This window comes from Antedon mediterranea, chromosome 3 (genome assembly GCF_964355755.1).
Source record: "Antedon mediterranea chromosome 3, ecAntMedi1.1, whole genome shotgun sequence".
Classification (NCBI taxonomy): Eukaryota; Metazoa; Echinodermata; class Crinoidea; order Comatulida; family Antedonidae; genus Antedon; species Antedon mediterranea.
In genome coordinates this window covers 5,725,258-5,744,749 of record NC_092672.1, presented here as the reverse complement: position 1 = coordinate 5,744,749, position 19,492 = coordinate 5,725,258, and the positions used below count along the sequence as shown (strand labels likewise).

General features: G+C 30.5%; 1 protein-coding gene across 2 annotated transcripts in view; it reads left to right on the top strand.

Annotated features, from left to right (window-relative positions):
- LOC140044669 (G protein-coupled receptor kinase 3-like) overlaps nt 1-17,066 on the top strand; it is an 80,028-nt gene extending 62,962 nt beyond the window's left edge. The window contains exons 17-22 of one of the 2 annotated variants that reach the window (XM_072089281.1): nt 2,255-2,350; nt 3,740-3,893; nt 4,493-4,638; nt 7,557-7,670; nt 8,185-8,338; nt 13,182-17,066. In XM_072089281.1, coding sequence (XP_071945382.1) covers nt 2,255-2,350; nt 3,740-3,893; nt 4,493-4,638; nt 7,557-7,670; nt 8,185-8,338; nt 13,182-13,204 — 687 coding nt within the window. In that variant the 3' untranslated portion in view covers nt 13,205-17,066. Of the gene's footprint in view, nt 1-2,254; nt 2,351-3,739; nt 3,894-4,268; nt 4,418-4,492; nt 4,639-7,556; nt 7,671-8,184; nt 8,339-13,181 lie in introns of both variants that reach the window. The other variant, XM_072089280.1, reaches the window with a different exon arrangement.
- Nucleotides 17,067-19,492: the final 2,426 nt, after the last annotated feature.

The following is a 19,492-nucleotide window of genomic DNA, read 5'->3' as shown; positions in this document are numbered from 1 at the left end:
AATTTTAATTGACACCTGGATGTAGGCGGTTGATTTCTGTAAATCTACCTTACGCAATTATTATTATAGTAGTTTTGGTTTTTATGTTGTCTGGATAAAAAGGAACTTAAAACCTAAAAATATGGATACAATTGTTCACAGTTGTTTTTATTGTGACAAACTATTACTGTGCACATTATCATTAAAAATATGCCAACTTAAATTTGTTCATTTTCCTCTTCCCCCTCCTAATATAAACTCAAATAAAGGTAATTTGCCCATGATACTTTCGACAGAATCAACCAACAAAACCCTCAAACATCTAGCACGGTAACCATACTTTTACTAATAGCCGTATTTTAAAGCTTTAGGATTTAGGATTAAATAGGTAGCCTTGCATCAGGTTAATTCATTGTGTGCATTTGAAATGCATTTTCACCCCTTTTCTCAATCCAGTTTTGGTGGATTCTAGATACAAACGACGAACACTGACATAAACTGTGTAACAGTTCAAAAGCTCAATATTCCTGCCACTGGTATATTATAGTCAAAATCATATTTTTTTACAGACTAAATAAGAGGGAAGAATGAATTAAGAATTTTAATATTATTATGATTGTAGTACACTGAAAGTATCTATTTTTATTTCATCGTTTTTGTTTTTATTTATTATTTTATGTAGTAAATTGTATTAGTTTAAATGTATGTGTATTGTTTCTGGGGTCTTTCTCGAGACAAGAAACTTGATTTCTTCTAGAGAAGACCCCAAATGATGGCTTATTACTAATGTTTTCATTTATGTACACATCTATATATTATACTGTATAATGCCATTGTTGAACAAATAAATGTTTTTTGAAGAGTTTTGAAGAGTGAATGATTAATTTATATTTAAAAATTATAGTTTATAAAGCTCTGATATGTGAACTAAAGGATTAGACAACAATTACACATAACTATGTGTAAATTAGAAACACTCTAATTAATTTCTGTACCTTTCACGATTAAACACCAAACTATCGGGATGTGTGGTCGCCGGGGTTGACGAACTGGTCTCGGGTTGGCTTAACTTTTAAGCCATATGTATTTATTCCCTTAAGCCAGTTGAAATTCATACGTCGAGATAGATGCTTTCGTTAGTTAATTGAATTTGTACAGTAACAGTAATTAAAGACTTCCTATTGCATGTCATAGAACCGTTTAAGGAGCTTCTGACAAGCTAGCCAACAACGCACAATCTGTTAATGAACAACAATTTGCAGATGCCGACAACTAGGAATTGAGTGGCGCGACAAATTTGATAAAACGCACATTTTCGACTGGTGTGACCGTTCAGAGACCTTCAAAAGCTTATGACTGGAGTGGCGGCCACATGGTTTGAATTAATTTCACCAACGCCTTTCTTGCAAACTTGTCTAATGGAATTAGGTGTGTTTGTATCTAGGGATCTTAAATTCTTTCCTTTTTCTAGCTACAGTTTCAAAGTGATTAGTAATTTAGTTAGTCATTGTTATAACATATTTTCTTGCACTCTTCGTAATTAAAATTGTATGTATCTCGTAAGGTTGAATTTATTAGATGTAAATTTATTCCAAAAAATATCAGGTAACATAAATATTATGAAAGTAATTAGGTAAGATATCCGATGTGTTAAAATCTGAAATTCATAACTTTGGAAATTTCAATTTCTGATCACACATTTCACAAAATTGTATGAGATATGAAAAATAACTGAAATATTTTTTTTGTATTGTTTTCACTATTTTCGCATGAAATGTGAATAAATATGATTAGCAATTTTATTATTTTCACTATTTTTTAAATAAAAAATATCCTTCTCTGTGCAGCATTTGATTATCATCATATCATATATCGACCGCAGTCGACCATTTTCATCGATCAGACATCAGCTTAGCTAGATTTCCAAGTTTTGCGGTCCTTCATGACACAAGCAAATTCAGATGCACTTCCTAAGCCGGTATCCTCATTCCTTGTTTAGATACCTTATTACCTCTGCCAGAATGGAGAGACGTTATGTGGTCGATTGCACATGTGTGTGACGGTGTGCGTGTGTTTGTTTCTTTCGTTTTATATCCGTTCGCAGGATTACTCAAAAAGTTATTGCCCGATTTTCATAATATTTTAAAGGATGGTTTCTTACTGTAGCTGTATGGGAACACGTCATTAAAATGTTCATATGCCTAGGCGAAGGTTTAGGCTCTCTTGAGTGCCCTTCTAGTTTACTGATATTCTTGTTTATTTCTTCTCTTTTTAGTACACACCACCACTTGTGCCACCACGTGGTGAAGTTAATGCAGCTGATGCATTTGACATTGGATCATTCGATGAAGAAGACGTCAAAGGAATCAAAGTAAGAAATCAAACTTACTCCTAAAGCTCTGTCTACACTATCAAACTTTATGTGACAAAACAATGTGATGCCTATATATGGACACAATGACATATCATATTGGGCACATCACATTTTTCATAGTTTGCTAATGTAGACAGAGCTTTACTCTAATTAAGCTCTGTTTACACTAGTAGAGCTCTATATACTCACAGTATTTACACACACGCTCTCTGAGTTTTTCAAGCAACAATTTTCGTAGCTAGCAGGAGCTCATAAGCGCCCAGCTGAATGCGCCTTATGAATATTAAAAGAAAAATATGTCATATAGTATATCAATATAAAACAAATGAGTTCATGTTCTCCCGATTTATTATCCCTTCTAAATTATGAAATATTTAATAATTTGTGTTTTAAAATGAAACAACTGGAGTTTAGTTTTCACTGAACTGTCGGTCGGGGTGGGAGGCTTAGGGAAAAATATCCAAAATGTACAATATGCTCAATTTGTCCTTGAATAACGTTCCCCCTATATGCATGTATTACTGGCTGTCGTGGCTTATCCATTCACGTCTGCTGTACTCTTTTCCATTATCACCAAGTAATTGAAATTGACACACAAATTAATGACATGCTGTATGTTTTCACACAAGGGTTTGAAACATATCCCACATGCTTTGTGACACTTCTGCTACTGTGCAACAGCCGTCAAAAGTCATTCGTTTTCAAGCCAACATAATGTATTTCTTATTTGTTTTGGCGGCCCTTTGAACTTTAAAAATTCCACACCCCCGTACATGTTTTTAATACAAATTGGAAACAAATTACTTGGTTAATATAAGAGATTATACGTGAGTGTATAAGAAACTAGTTGAACACTTTCGGTTTAATGTCATTATTTAATAGTCATTTTTGAATAACTGTAGGTTTAAAATAAAAACCATTACTGAATATATTGTTATAAAAATGACATAAAATAATAGTTCAGATAATCTCCACTTAAAGACTGTACTAACTGTGTATATACAGTAGTAATAGTAGTAGCCACCAGTAAAAAAAAAAGTAAAAAGTAGTACTGTTGATTGAGTGTTTCAACAAACCTGACCACAGACGCCTTTGACAACCCAGTGGCTGGAACAGAGATTGTTCCCTTATCTTGCAAAAACCGCACCACTTTATTTTTTTTGGCTACATCACTGAATTAGACTTGAGCTATCTGGTTTAGGTGTGAACTAATACAATTTTATTAAGGCGATACTTTCTCATGAAACAAAAGAGAGGCAATGCCAATGCCAACTTCATGTTCTTAAATAATCCAATACAAAAATTATCCACCTTGGAGTCTAATTGCGTACTTGATGATGTTCAACAAAGCAGATAAATATATTAAAATTATTCTTTTGATTACAGCTTACCGATTCAGATCAGGAACTTTACAAGAATTTTCCAATTACAATCTCAGAAAGATGGCAGCAAGAAATTGCAGAGACTGTGTTTGAAACAATAAATAATGATGCAGACAGAGCAGAAGCCAAGAAAAAGGCCAAGAAGATGGATGAAGGGGGTATGTACATTATACACGTAATATTTAAATATATGCTAATTCATATTTTACATATGCAAATAAAATATAAAAACTGAAGTCAAAGTAATTTTTACTTCATCTTTTACCAAAAAGATGGATTTATACAAATATGTTAATTAGTATTTTATTACTAAATCATGTGGTCTCTAGAGCAAAGAAAGAAAAAGTATATGAGAGTACACTATAAAATGTTTTGTGTGCGCACCTTTTATTATTCTGTTTCAAGGTAGAAGAAAAGTTTTTGTCAGATTTTTTTTCACAGATAATATACAAAAATCAATCAGACGACATCTCAAGATTCGTGGGAATAATGTGTAAACTTAAAATAACAAGTTTTCCTTTTCTAAAAAACAGAATACGCAGAAGGAAAAGATTGCCTCCTACACGGTCAATTATCTAAATTGGGCGGACAATTTCTGAATTCATGGCAGCGTCGTTATTTCTTCCTATTCCCTAATAGACTAGAATGGCAGGGCGACAACGATAGGAACAAAACGTCCGCAGTAAGTATGCTTGTAAAATAAAAAAAAAACACGAACTCTGTTTTTAATGCTTGCCATGCTTGCTTACTTTCTCAGACTATGCCCGCGGAAAGGACACGATTATTCACGGACATCTGCTACGGTTGGGTGGTTATATAAACACCTGGTCAAAGGGATATTACTACTTGTTTCCAAACAGGTTGGAGTGGCAGAGTGATGGCGAAAAATCAGTCGCCTCAGCAGTAAGTCCCGAATCGCTGAAATGTGTGCTTGCACCCTTAAATGTTACTTGTATATACCCCCTCATTATATATTCCCTGCTTCGGTGGTGTTGTCATTGTGGTTAAATGTTTACAGAATAGAATTGTTTATGAAATGCTGTAGCACTATATGTGGTATTAGTGTATTGAAAGTAATGTTTGCATGTTTTGTACAGTACCATAGCGTGATTGTAATACTATTCAATATCCTAGTGAAATCCTATTTGCATGTTGTGTATTCTATGTGCTTTATTCTATAGTAGAACCCCTCCTTTAAGACACCCCTACTCAGGAACACCCCACCCCATTAAGGGGACACTTGTCTGTGAAATGAACGAGAGGAAATACATATTTCACTACCACCAACCCCTATCCAGGCGGCGATTTTTTTTTCCCTACATAAGTAGGGGACCCTATGTGAAAGATATAGCCAAACTACTTCCTAAATATAACTAAACCTAACCCTCTAAATAATCTCTCTCACTATAAAGTAAAAGAAGTAGCTCATTGGAGTCGAACCCCATACATCGACATGTAAAGTCCATAATCTTATCCACTCGACTACACAGACGGCTCAACAGAAATCGTTTGCATTAGCGAATTGTAGTTGGCTCAATTCTTACGTCACTGACTAATGAATATTCATGTTTATTTTGTGACGTTTCATGAGGGGTGTTGTTTTGGTAATCTGTATTCTATACAGACAGTTATTGATTCTATTGACGTGGGGCTACTTAATCTATATCATTTCTTTGGTGTATTCCTTCTATGTCCTTGTCACTTGTCACTTTAACTGTTTTGTGTACATAGATACTCTGGTGGTTGAATAGATGGTGGTAGATTATTTTAGTGGATACTACTTGCATGTGAGGAGGCATATGTCTTCTATTCAACTTTTCCCTACTTTTCCCTCTACTAACTCTTGTCTACTAATTACTAGTACCATGCCGGATGTGATATTTATGCCATATATTCTCTGTTGTGAACATTATATTTGCATGCAACACTGTGATACAATTTCATTTGCCGTATGTAATTATTTTTTTTCATCATAGGTAATATTCATGTATAATACATGAAACATATTAGTTTTCTTTTATCAAATTGAAACAGGCAAGGATTTAATGTTTAAATTTAAAATATTACTGTACCAATATAAGATGATAATTTTATGACATAAAGCTATCAGATTTTATTATCCAAATAATGAATGTTTATGAGTTCGGTGGTAAAACATTTAGCAAATTAATAGATCTAGTATTTTGTGGGTTGTTTAGCTTATATGAGTTTGATACAACTTATATCCTATAATTGAAACAGGCAATGTTTTAATGTTTAAATTTTAAATATAATATCTTTATGAAACGATTATGTTCACGTTCTCTGTTCATATTCTGAAGCTGTGTCTACTCTATCAAACTTTATGTGACAAAAAAATGTGATGTGCCCATATATGGACATGATGATGTCATATCACTACCATATTTGAGGATATCACTAACATATTTGGGTACATCACACTTTTTTTGTCAAACTAGTTTGATAGTGTAGACAGGGTTTTACATAATAAGTGTAGGAACATAAGAAATTATACTGTTCTCATCCTTTACCTACTGCAAATATTGTAAGTTAGTGATCTGAAAGTCCATATTTTAACTTCGAATCTAAGAGATGAGGCAGATATAAAACGACAATATAGATCTCTATGTATTAGAGGTAATGTTTTATGTAGGAAATTTTCATACTGCTCCAAATCAATCAAGTGTTTGTTGTTCAGATCATATTGTATTAACATGTACTGTTCTCTTTATGGTCTAATCATTTTTAAAAAGATATCAACCGACTTAAAGTTTGTTATAATGATGCTTTCCGGCGGTTGTTGGGACAACACAGATTTGTTAGTGCGAGGAATTTGTTTGTGGTAAACAATATTCCATCATTTTATGAATATTTAAGGATTTCGACTTACCGATTTCTTACAAGAATAATGAAAAGCGAAACAGAATGTTAATTTGTAAATATAAATATTTGTTGATGAATTCAAACATGTACTACAAATGGAGAGAGGCATTATATACCAATAGATAAACGTTTTCGTCCTCTCTCCTTCATCTTTTTTGTTGTTGTAATGTATTATACCATATGAACAATTGTCTGAAATGAAAGTTGAATTGAATTGAAAGGTTGATGCAAAAAAATTAACATCCAATTCAGATCTGTTATATAATAGTTATTATTAATGTGTGTGCTAATATATTAAAGTTGTTGTTGACACCATGGTAATATTACAATTATTTGTGTTGCCATGACTAAGCCATCCATGCTCCTTTAATCTAGGTCCTTTTTAATTTTCTGCAAATTAAAGCCTTTTATATCATTGCATGTCATAGTATCCACCTTCATGTCAATGCATGGTCATTCTAAAAATAAACTATAATATGTGAATTTAATTACATTTTTCATTTGCCAAATTAAATTATATATGTATATTTGAATTCTTATCATTAATATAAAATGTGTGATGATATTAAAGTAATATATTAAATATTAATATAGATAATTCAATGCAAAGTATATTCACTTGTTTCTGTATTCATAAGAGGGCAGCAAACGCATACAAATAATAGTGTGCATTCATGAAAATTACTAAATAATCTATTAATTTTTATTATTTATTATTATAAAATAGAGTTTAATCTCCCAATACTAGACTTTCCAAAAACTGGAAACTCCCCCAAACCGCAAGATCCAAAAGGTACCTAAATTGTCCCGTTAAAACGATATTAGGAATACCAGAATTTCCAGTGTGTCTGGTATTTGGAAATAAACATGATATTTTTCTACTTCTAAACTCAACACTGTGTTTTGAGCTAAGATTTAAATTGTTTTTATATTTTCAGCAAAATGTATTAACTATGGATCAAATATTAGCAGTGGATGAGGCACAGATCAAGAACTTTAAATGTATTCAATTGAAACTTAAACAAGAGAAACGATGTATATTAAGGGCAGAGGTATGTAAAGCAAATGCGCAGGTTAAAGATTAAAAACATACATCTTGTGAAAAGTTAAGTAGGTTCACAAAACACCTAATTTTTAGATTCAAGAAGTGTTCATTCAGATGTTTTATTTGATCCATGATTTTGTGAAATGGGGGGGGGGGGGTTTGTGCGCGCATACCCTGGTTAGTCTGCACGCACATATTTTTTAGTTAAGTTATTGCGTAATATAATATGAAATATATACTGTAGTCTATGACTGTTTTTTTTCTCCTTTTGTTTTAAATTCCTTTTCTTTTCCTTTCGTTTTTCATTTTTTTTAAACAAATATAAGGGGGTGGAGGGTGAACATTCAGCTATTAAAAAGTGTAGCTTAATTATTAATCTTTGTTAAACTAGTATGTTATTGGCAACCATTAGTGTCACCTAATGAAAACACAAAATATATTTCACATGCATAGTATCTGACAATCCAAAATATAATATAATGTGTTTACTTTATTTTTTATTCAAAATTTTATTTTTATAGAGTGATCCCGAATTTGTGCAATGGATCAAAGAAATCCGAGAGGCATTCGAAGGAGCACAACGGATGCTTCGGAAAGGTCCGAAGATGTTTGCTGCGCAAGGTTCGTCCTCCGACATCTTAAAGCATACGTCTCTTGGTCGCAGCAACAGTAATGGTCACTAATCACACCTTTCATAAACAGTTTTAATGCATATTCATTAATGCTTTGAATGCTAATTAACCTGCTAACTAATCTAACCAATCACAAAGCAGTTGATAATGGGTTAAGATAATCTAGATTTTAGTATGAATTGCCCACATATTAGTAACTAGTGGGAAATCAGATTATGAATATTTAAATTTTTAAATACATGAATATTCATGATATGCTGTTATTTTCAATATTTGTGTTTCATTTTAAATTGTTCATTGTTCAAATATTTTTACAGATTTTTACATTTTTTTTTTCGGTTATTTCTATTCATTATTTAGAAAAGGTGCTAGATTTTGAGATTGTTCTTACTTTTTGCTGCATCATTTCATGTCTGTTAGTAGCTGATCCTCAGAATTTCACAAATATTCCATTACTGTGCTGCTGCAAACAACAATATTACTGCAGTAATTCTACTGCTTTAACACTGCATTTACTGCAGTAACTTTGTTTTTATTGCAATATAGTTGCAAGTAGCAACAACTGACCATGCAAACAACATTTTACAATTTTAAAACATGTTTGTGACTGCCTTTAAAAAAATATTTTTTCTAGTAAATTTTGCTGGTTAATTTAATTCTTTTGTTCTGTAATCATTTATTTGTTTTATTCTTTATTTTATGATTTTAGTTTAAATTTATTGTAGATAAAATATTCACTCATTTATTTTCTACAAATTCCCCTTAGAAACCTCAGAATGATAAACACACCGACTCAATGATCACGGTAAAACATAAACAATTACAAATTTGAAGAATAAATACACCGTCATTACCAGAAATTAAACAGAACATTGCTAATCATTTTACAGATTTTATGGAGTCCTGAAAACCAAAAATTTATGAGAAACAAAAAAGTGAGTTTGCAGTTTAAATGTGAATGAACAAGAAATGTTTTTATATGATTATTGTTATTATGATTATTATTATTGTTTTTTATTTGTTAAGTTTGCTTTTTTTTTCTTACCCAATGGAAGTAAAGTTTAATGTTTTTATTTTCTTTATGTCAACAAGCGTTACTTCTGAATCCTGTCATATTTACCTTATTGTGGCATCTTCTATAACAAACATAATAGCATCTTGTTCTCTTGTTTTTTCCTTTTCTTTCTAACATTCCATATCTACATACTTCATGATCTAGAAAAAAAATGGTGTTAATGTGGCATTTATCTCATTTGCATAAAGCAATCACAGGTGTCACTGTTGTGTGAATAGTCGCCTGTTTATTATAGAGTATAGTTTTTGTCAGCAATTTCATGTATCCGTTATGTGTTGTCTTTTTTCTGTATTAGTTAAAGCACTAGGTTTTTTTTAATTGAACATTTTTTAGATGCAAACTGCTATACTGTATGGGTATAAGCCTATATTGAGTAGCCTACAAGATCACCCTACTAAACTTGAGAATGGGCTTATATCTGAGTCTGTATGGTAATTCATGCTAACTCACAATTTAGGATAGTATAATTAATAACATTTAAAATACATTGTTCATGAATCAGAGGATTCTTTTTCTTGTTTTAACAGGTTCTGTATTTCTAATGTGTTTCTAATAAAATTAGTATTTCTTAAAAAATGCTTTGAAATAGAATTGTTCATTCCCATATTTGGGCAACTGTATAATATATTTTTAGCCAATGAAATACCTGTAGTAAATTATGTATTGTATTTCTTAATTATAATTATTGTTATAATAATTATTCTTGCGACAAAATGTTTTTTTACCTTTTAATAAATAACTTTAAAATATAGATTATTGGCTTAGAAAAACCTAGATGTTAAGAAAAAAAGGGTGACCTACATTATGTACTATACTGTTTATTAATACATTATTTTATTTCACATAATTTGACATTAGTTCTTGTAGACTGGAACCACCAACAGATAAGTTTTTTTACATAATTTTTCCAGACATTACAACCATGATGAACTATGGTAAAATAATCTCTCAAAATATTACATCAATATACCCAATGTCACATGACCAAAATGTGCCTTTTGATTGGTTGATTCATCACTAGGGATTATGTCCAACAATAAACATTGTTGTAATATTAATTTTTGTTTTTATTATCATTTTTTTGTTATTGTTGCATGGATAGATGTAGGAATTTAAACTGTATCATGTTTAGTGTATACTAGTGTATTAGTTGCGATGTACAGTTGAAGTTTTTATACCGAAAGATAAATCAATTTACTTGCTGTGTAGATAGATACTCGTTGGTGCTTGTTGTTTTAATATCAGGCATAGTAGTTCTACATTTTTTTAATGAAAATAATTGTTCTTTCTTATTAAATTACTACCAAGTTTATTTGTTAAGGGTTTTTCAGTATTAACAAGGTTTAGAATATCACTATAGGCTATATTTTTGACTTATAGTATGTGTGTTCATTTGTAAAGAATTTGGTCCATTAAAAAATATACAGCTGTAGTTAGAAAAAAATTAATTATACTACAATGATCGCATTTCACATTGTATAGTTCTGTATATTACAAATTCTAAAATGTTTCCACCATTTTCAAATTATTTCCGAATGTAACAACATGCATTTAACGCATTTAAACAAAATTAAGGATTATTTCACCCAAACCAAGGATACAATTGGTTTGTATTGTTTATATATTTTTATGTTTATATTTCCATTTCTACAAATATTTTTCTTCTTTCTTTGAGGCTGCAATGGAATCTAGATCAAAGTAAGTCTGTTGTTAGTAAGGTTTTTACAATTGTGTGTATGTATTGTCCCCCAAAAACATGAACAATTACGATTACTTAAATCAGACTTTGAATATGTTATTTTGTCATTTTAATAAAGTTAATTACTTCGGTGGAAAAAAAAAACGAAAAAAATAATGTTTTTACTTACAAAATGACAAAATAAATGATTAAATTAAACCAAAAAACCCATTGGCTGGCAGCCAATTTGACCAATTTTTACTTTAGATTAAAGTTTTCTCAGGTAAATAATGTTTTTTTCGATCCAATGTTTGGTCAAAGTGATTTTTTTTTCAGGGGGACAATATAACTTTAAGTAGTCAAAAGTTACTATAAAGTGCTTTCAAAAATTATTATCAGTAACATCCCCAATTTCTAAATTAAACAATTATCTATTTTATACCATTTGTGGTACTAAAGTTGATAAAGAAAATATCACAAAATTGTTAACTACACAAATGTATATGCCTGAATGTTTACATCAGTACCTACTTACTGAATATAGCAACAACATTTTCTGTAAAAGGAAAAACAATACAGACTCTTCTGGGCTGTCATTTATTATCTATATTTTTGCTTAAGCCAAGATAGTTAAGTCTTAAGTGAAAAACTGAGTCTTTATTATGCAAAACCAGTTATTTCATCTTGCTTAAATTATTTTGAATAGCGACGCAAAATCATTGACTTGATTTTACAGAATAATTTGGTTTATAATAATAATATTTAATATTAGTATGCTTTTCATGAATGTATTTATAGGCAAATAACAACACTCATTTTAACATTGTTCTAAGTATGTGTTACATTTTTAATATATTTTATGTATGTAATATTTCAGTTGCATGTTGAATGTTTTGAAATCATAACAACACATCCCATGGATGTGATGATTGATCGTATAACACACAAAATAGACAAATAAACAATATGCTTTTCTCTTTCTCTTAAAATGTTATTGTTTACAGCACTGTCTTCGTGACCATTTCTTTGACCCCTTTAGCTCAATACCGAGCGTAGAAAATGTCATCCAAAACTATTTTTTTTCTCCCACCTGCCCAGATGCTTTCTCAATTTTGGTATGTTTGTGTACTTTACAATATGTTAAAAAGGATTTTGCTCAAACTGATACTGAATTATTTTATGCTTGAACTTGCGACCTCCAAGTCACAAACCTGACACTTGTACCTCCATACCTTACAGAGTCTACTTGATAAGGTTGGATTTGAGCCCAAAAGCAAACAAATAGTTCATATATTAAAATTATCAGAACACAAAATGATGATATTCAGTATAGATGTATTATTGTTATAAATATATAATTTTTATTTAATTAATTTTTAATTTTTATTAACAATTATTTGCTGATGACAACCAGCATGATAAGGACCACAATGGAAATAAGTTTGACCTTTTGTTACTTTTTTGTGTTACCCTGAATTCATTCTTTGTATTTTTTTTATGTTGTGTTATTTTATGAATTCGAATAAAGAAATGAAATGAAAAATGATATGACTAACTATGCCTTTGCATTGTATCAATACTAATGCTATTATCAATATATGTGTTTTTTCATTGCTACTGCCTCATCAAGCTTCAATCACTAGCAAAAAATTAATTTGGCTCAAACTAAAAAAAAACATTGGACTTGCATTGCGTAACCATTATAGCTTGCGAAAGGGAAGGTTGTTCTACTTTATTTTCACAGAAAACCCAATAACAATTCTGGTCAGAACCTGTGACATCAGCCTGTCCATAGGTCACCCACAATTGTAAAGCCGTTTTTCCACTAGGCGAATTTGTTTGCGCGAATCGAAGGCGTCAGCTAATACGCATGCGTAGAGAAGGATTTGGAAAACGTAAACATGAATACACATGCGTACAAGCTGGCGCGTTGGATTCGCGCGAACAAATTCGCCTAGTGGAAAATCGGCTTTAGCATTACAATTTAAAAGATACATAGGACATTATGAAGTTCAGCACTTTGTTTAAAACAATACTTTAAATATTCAGTTCAATTCAGTTGTTATTGTTAATGTGTATCTAAATGATCTTATAATTTTGTGTGTAACTATTTCTATTTTTTTTATTTTTCAGGTAAAATTCTATATAAAATCTAAGATTATTTGAAGCATGGTTTAAAAGAAGGTAGACCAGTCACTGCTCAGGAACAACAATTGTCATGGAAACAAGAAACATATTGAGATTATTTCCATGACAACTGTTTACATTCTTGTTGTGTTAACCATAGAGAAGTTAGAGATTCTAAAATATGTTCCCATGACAAAGATGGCCACTGTTAGTAATTTGAAACAATGTATAACAAAATTCAATTTTCAATACTTTGTGAAAAACTACCATATATTAAACAAATATGTTTTCAATGTACGATGTTATAACAGTATGAGCTAATAGAAATGTGTACTATGTAAGTGTTAATGTTAATTACAAATCTCCATTCTAAAAACTCAATGATTGAAGAAAATCGCATATGAGGACAGCTTTGTACGTGGGGCATTAAATTTAAGAATTCGATAACGCTACGAGAACAGTAACCATCACAACGGCAATGTCGGGCCTCGCGTTAAATAGCATATTGAATTACATATCTGATTTGTGGTAGCCACATTGTGGTGTCAAAAAGTAGATATTAATTATATCTATGCTGTTTTACATATATAAATATAAAAGAACACACATAATACTACTGTTATGTATATTTGTAGGTATACAGTATTCGTGTAAAAAGGAAAAAAACTGCAATGTTTTCAATAAAATGTATCTGATTTTCTTATTGAATTTCTGTATAGTTAAAACGAATTGACAAAGGGAACACTTTGGTGTATTTTAAGCTACGTTTCTGGAGAGATTACTCCATGTTTTCCAAATGACTTTCTGTTATAAGAAAAAAAAAGAACATGATATCGGGAAAATGAACTGGAATTTTATGCCGCCTTGTGAAGATTTTATTGAAAATGTGTTATATATTTATCAGATGTAGTATACTTTAAATAATTGTTAAATTTATTTAATAATGATATTGAAGGTGTTTTATTTATGTCCCATACGGTATTTTACGTTCTTGACACTCAAGTGGCAGGGACAAAAAAAATCGACCATCCTGTATGCAATGTAATAATTCTAAACACAAAGACACATTTTTAAAATAAAAGAAATCTGGAATTTTATTTAAAAAAAAATCACTTTTCTTGCCTTGAGTTATATTTGGAAAAAAGCTTTTACTGAAGCAAAGATGAGCTATTTAAATCATTGTCTGATAACCAGGTGTGATTATGTATTCATAATTTATATTCTTGTGCACAATACAAGAGGATATTGGATTAAACTCAAATGTATTCAATATTTTTCATTTACAATTTCATAAAAAATAAATTATTTTTGTCATTTTGATGTTGAAGCTGTTTGAATTAAACATACATACAACAGATTCCTTTTTTCCTTGCCACTTTAGTGTAAACAGAATAAATAAAATATCTGATGTTGTCTAGATAGTTTAGACAGTGGGTGGTTTAGTAACCAATGGTTATGAGCAGCCATTACGACTAAATGGTTATTGTTTTAATTATTTTTCACATATTAATAAGTTGTATATTACAAAAGTTTTAAAATTGTATAACTAGATTAAAACATATTTATTTGTATTAATTGTTTGTTTTTACAGAATTTCTCTATCAAGTAGGCCTAATTTAATGTCTAAAAAATGTTTATAGTTTGTTACTTGTAAATTAAACTCTTTAAATGATACATTATTACGATAGGCAATATTAATACCGTTATATTACATAACATTTCTAGCGACCCATCATGTTTACATATAGACCAAACAGTGCCTGGAGGCGCTGCAGATAAAGGTGGAAACATTATTTTGCTGAGGAGGCTAACAAGTTTTTATTTTTTGAAATTATTTTATGCTAAAAGAAATTTATTTTAACTTATGCTGTTGTAAAATAACTAAAACTTTAAATTGGACAAATGACACACAGTATAACCAAGCTTTTATAATAAACAACCTGGTCTATTTGCCTAAATTTAAATCATTTTGCAGTTATTTTTAAACAGTGCTGCATTGTCATAACAAAAATCGAGGAGTAGACCTGAAAGATTCTGATTCGCTACTGACTTTTTTTAGTTTAGTTTCCATGTCTAAAACAACCAATGTTCCAACCAGTGCTATTTTGTACTGAAAAAAAAATAGAGGGCGATATTGCATTCGACTTACACATACTGTCTGACCGTTTGTACACTTTTTGATGGAAGTGTTCATTCATGTAATTTGTTTTATTACAGACATAATTTAAACTGAAGCACATTTATTGAAATATGTTTTTAATGTTAAAATAAATTTTATAAATGTTTTAATACTAGTGCAAGAAAGTTCATCCTTAAAATTACTTTTGTTGACATTTTGTTATTCAGAGTTTACAGCCAAGTAACATGTCTAAACATGTCCTGATCAGGTTAAATTAAATATGTCTAGGCTATGTTTACCTAAACATGTCTAGCCTATGTTAACCTAAACATGTCTAGCCTATGTTCACCTAAACATGTCTAGCATATGTTAACCTAAACATGTCTAGCATATGTTAACCTAAACATGTCTAGCCTACTGTATGTTCACCTAAACATGTCTAGCATATGTTAACCTAAACATGTCTAGCATATGTTAACCTAAACATGTCTAGCATATGTTAACCTAAACATGTCTAGCATATGTTAACCTAAACATGTCTAGCATATGTTCACCTAAACATGTCTAGCATATGTTAACCTAAACATATATGTCATTTCTACTGAATTGCACTTTTATTACAAGTACAGTAAACATAGGTACTAGAGATTTTATTTTTTGATTACAGCGTTTTAAAGATATAAAGTAATTATGACCAATATTATGACTTTAAATTGTGTGGAAGGAAAATATTTTATCAGAACAATATAAAAATAAAAAATGTGATATTTATAGATATGTCGTTTAAAGTATGGGATTTCCTCAGAAAATTTTAAAACATATGTTTTTATTGTATATCATAATTTGAGGATAAATTCTCACAAAACTATCTGTATGTAGGCTATAGAGAGACAATTATTGTGTATGGAATAGTTATAATAATATTTGTAGATACTGTAGTTGAGATTTTTCATATCCATGTTGACATGGATGCCGTTTAAAATGTAAGTGGTCAATTAGGCCTTGTTATTATATTATTTTTAGTGTATTCCACAAAGGGATTATTTGGGTCAAAATTGTTACAAAAACTGGTGCATATTTTGGTGAGTTTACAATAATTTTGTGTCACACCAAATTATAAATCCTCAACAAATCAACCTATTTACACATACACATAACCCACCAAATGGTATAATAAAGGAAAAAAAAAACATGTTAAAAATGAGACCTTTATACAGGGCGCTATAGGTCATAGTTCATAGGTCATAGTTCAAGAGCGGGGTAAAAACATAAGTGGCAATATTTTGGGTGCATATCATCATTGATTTATTTTAGTTTATCATTTTATTTAACCGCGCTAGTAGAACAGTCATCAGTCCAAACCCTGCGTGCAAGGTTAATGTACGCATGTGTGACTTTTGTGAAATCAGTGTTTTATTCTTGACCTACAGCTCCGTGTATTTTACAGGAGTAAACGAAAAACATTTCTGTACAATAACTATACTGTATGCTTGCGTACAAATCATCACAAACATCAATTCTATAATTGCTATATTTTTTTTTGGTGAGTCTGTTTAATAGGAGAATAATTTTACTAGATCAAGCCATAAAAAAATGATGTTTAAAATATGCAAATAGATGCTTTTGGCTTCTGTTAAAACCTTAAACATTAAAAGAAGGGTTAATAAGTCTGTGAGAATTGGCATAGCTGATTTTGTACTGTAGAATAACGTGTGTAATTTCATTTAGGCCTATGTGTATCTATTAAACTGTTGTTTCAATGATGCAAATTATTTGTGTTTCAATATCTTTGTTTTTGTCTTGTTAGCCATCATCATATATTCATAATAATTTATTTCATAGTTTATTAACATGAGGCAAAGATAATATAGTATTATTATTCGTACCGTAATATAAATTATACAAGCTGTGCAGGGGAATGCCTGCTGCATGCTATCTAATATGAATTTGAAAGCATATTTATCATACATCTATCACTTCTGCTGCTGGTCTCTTAATGGCTTGCAAAACAAAATAATTTTCGATGAAGTTCTTTCTATTTGGACTTTCCAATATTTTTTCTCTACTGTCATTTGTAACTTACTATGGAGAGATTTAGTAGGTTTTTGTGTAGTGGTTTTTATTGATTTTTTTCAAATCTTCAAATAAATTATTTATGAATATTTATCAATTTTTTGGAAAGAACTTTCACACAATCCTCATAAAAATCACTGAAAATTCGCTTTGTTGTTTGTGTATTGCGTTAATATTTACCGATGTGTGACCAATAACGTATGGTTACGAGATGACGTCTTTTCATCAGAAACTTCCCTCCAACCAATATATCTGTGTGTGACGGGTTTATAATTTTCTTTTCAAGACGCCGATCGGATTGGAACACGTGTCAGACGACGATCTTTTTTGAGCGGGCAAACTGAAGAGAAGTCAAAGATCGTGAGGCTATGGCTGCCTAACGAAGGTAAGAAGCTAGTCTATTTATAATAATACCGTCGAAAACTAAATAGTATTAGGCCTACAATCCATTAGGCTTATAATAAAAAGCAACATTATAACATATGTTTTAGCCCCCCTCTCCAACATGGGCCTAGGCCTACTTATTTTCAAGTTCTAGGTCTATGCTAGGGCCCAGGTTACCTAGCTAACTGCTAGGCCTATAGTAATCTACTAGGGACCTATAATACTGTTGAAGCGGCAGTAGCCCAAGTTTTCATTTTAGCTGCTGCCAAACTTAGCTCCAGCAATCTAACTACTGTACTTACATACTCACCACCCTTCTTACTTACAAGTGTCATCTAACCTAGCCTAGGCTAGGCAAAGTTATAGGCTGCCTAGCTAGCTTAGGCTTAGCAGCCTTGCACGGCCTTACAGGTAGGTAATAACAATAGCAGTGGGGATCATATGCACTTTAGTACACTGCCTATAACTATAACACCTTTTCAAAATGTTACTTGATCTTTTTTAATTCAATGTTATTATTGCATTTTTATGTGACAACTTATAAAAATATGTACCTGTTGTGAACTATTAAACACCATTGCAGTCTGGTTTTGATTGTATTTGGTAACCATTGTCTTCAAGAATGAAAGGTTAAAAAGGAAGAGGTTTTCACACCCATCATAATATACTTTTATTATTGGAAACCAGTAACTTTTTCATCTTTTCTACAAACTGCAAAAAGTATTACATTTATTATTTTCACCATTTTCTTCAACTTCTTTTTTGCAGTGCCAACAGGATTATTTTACTTTTTCACTCAATAAAAATCAATAATGAATATCAATAAAGTGGATGTAGGAAAATAGACCTTTGTGTACCAGCCTTTGGATATAATAAATTTAAGGGAATTATATTTGCTAACTGCAACATGCATACAGTTGTGGAATACATTATAATGGTAAGTACCCTAAAGTTGCCTATTATACTGTAACATTAAAAACAGTGTAGTCGACACAACAAAATAATAATAGTAATAACAAGTATTCATGGTACAGATGATGGTTGGTGTTCATTACATCATTTATATTTTTGTTTTAAAATCTTATCTTAGTACAAATAAGTAAACAAGTAAAGTTTTCCTTTTTCTTTATTCTAAAAACCTTCAGTAATATATAACACAAGAACATTTTGAGTTTTTTCCCATAAAATATGTTTTTAACTCTTTTATAAAATTCTAGATAAAGTTGCAAATTATAAATTATTATTCAATTTATATTCATAATTGTATCAAACAATTTTTAACTCATAACAAAAAAATCTATAGATAAAAGCATAAAGATAATTTAGTGAACAGTAAATAAAATTTAAGCTAATTATGATTATTATTGCGCACATACAGAAAATGAATCTGTATGTCAAATTTAAATTTTTTTTTTAAATATTTTTTTTCTATGAAGAGTTGAGTTGAACATTTTCTCAAGTTTAAAACATATTAACTATCCATATATCCTTCAGTTCAAAATAGCTTTTCATGACCATGCCATATTTAGAAGCCTGAGATCATTTCTAGACTTGTAGTCATAATCTGCAGTAAACTACTAACCCCTTGATACCATATTAAGAATCATATATTTGCATTTTTTTGGACAAAGATTAAAGGCTAAATTTAGTTTTGCTATTACAAATAAAAATTGGTACAGTACCTGTCCTGTTTTGTTATAATAAACAAATATGGTTATTCTTATTTCTACTTTTATAGAAA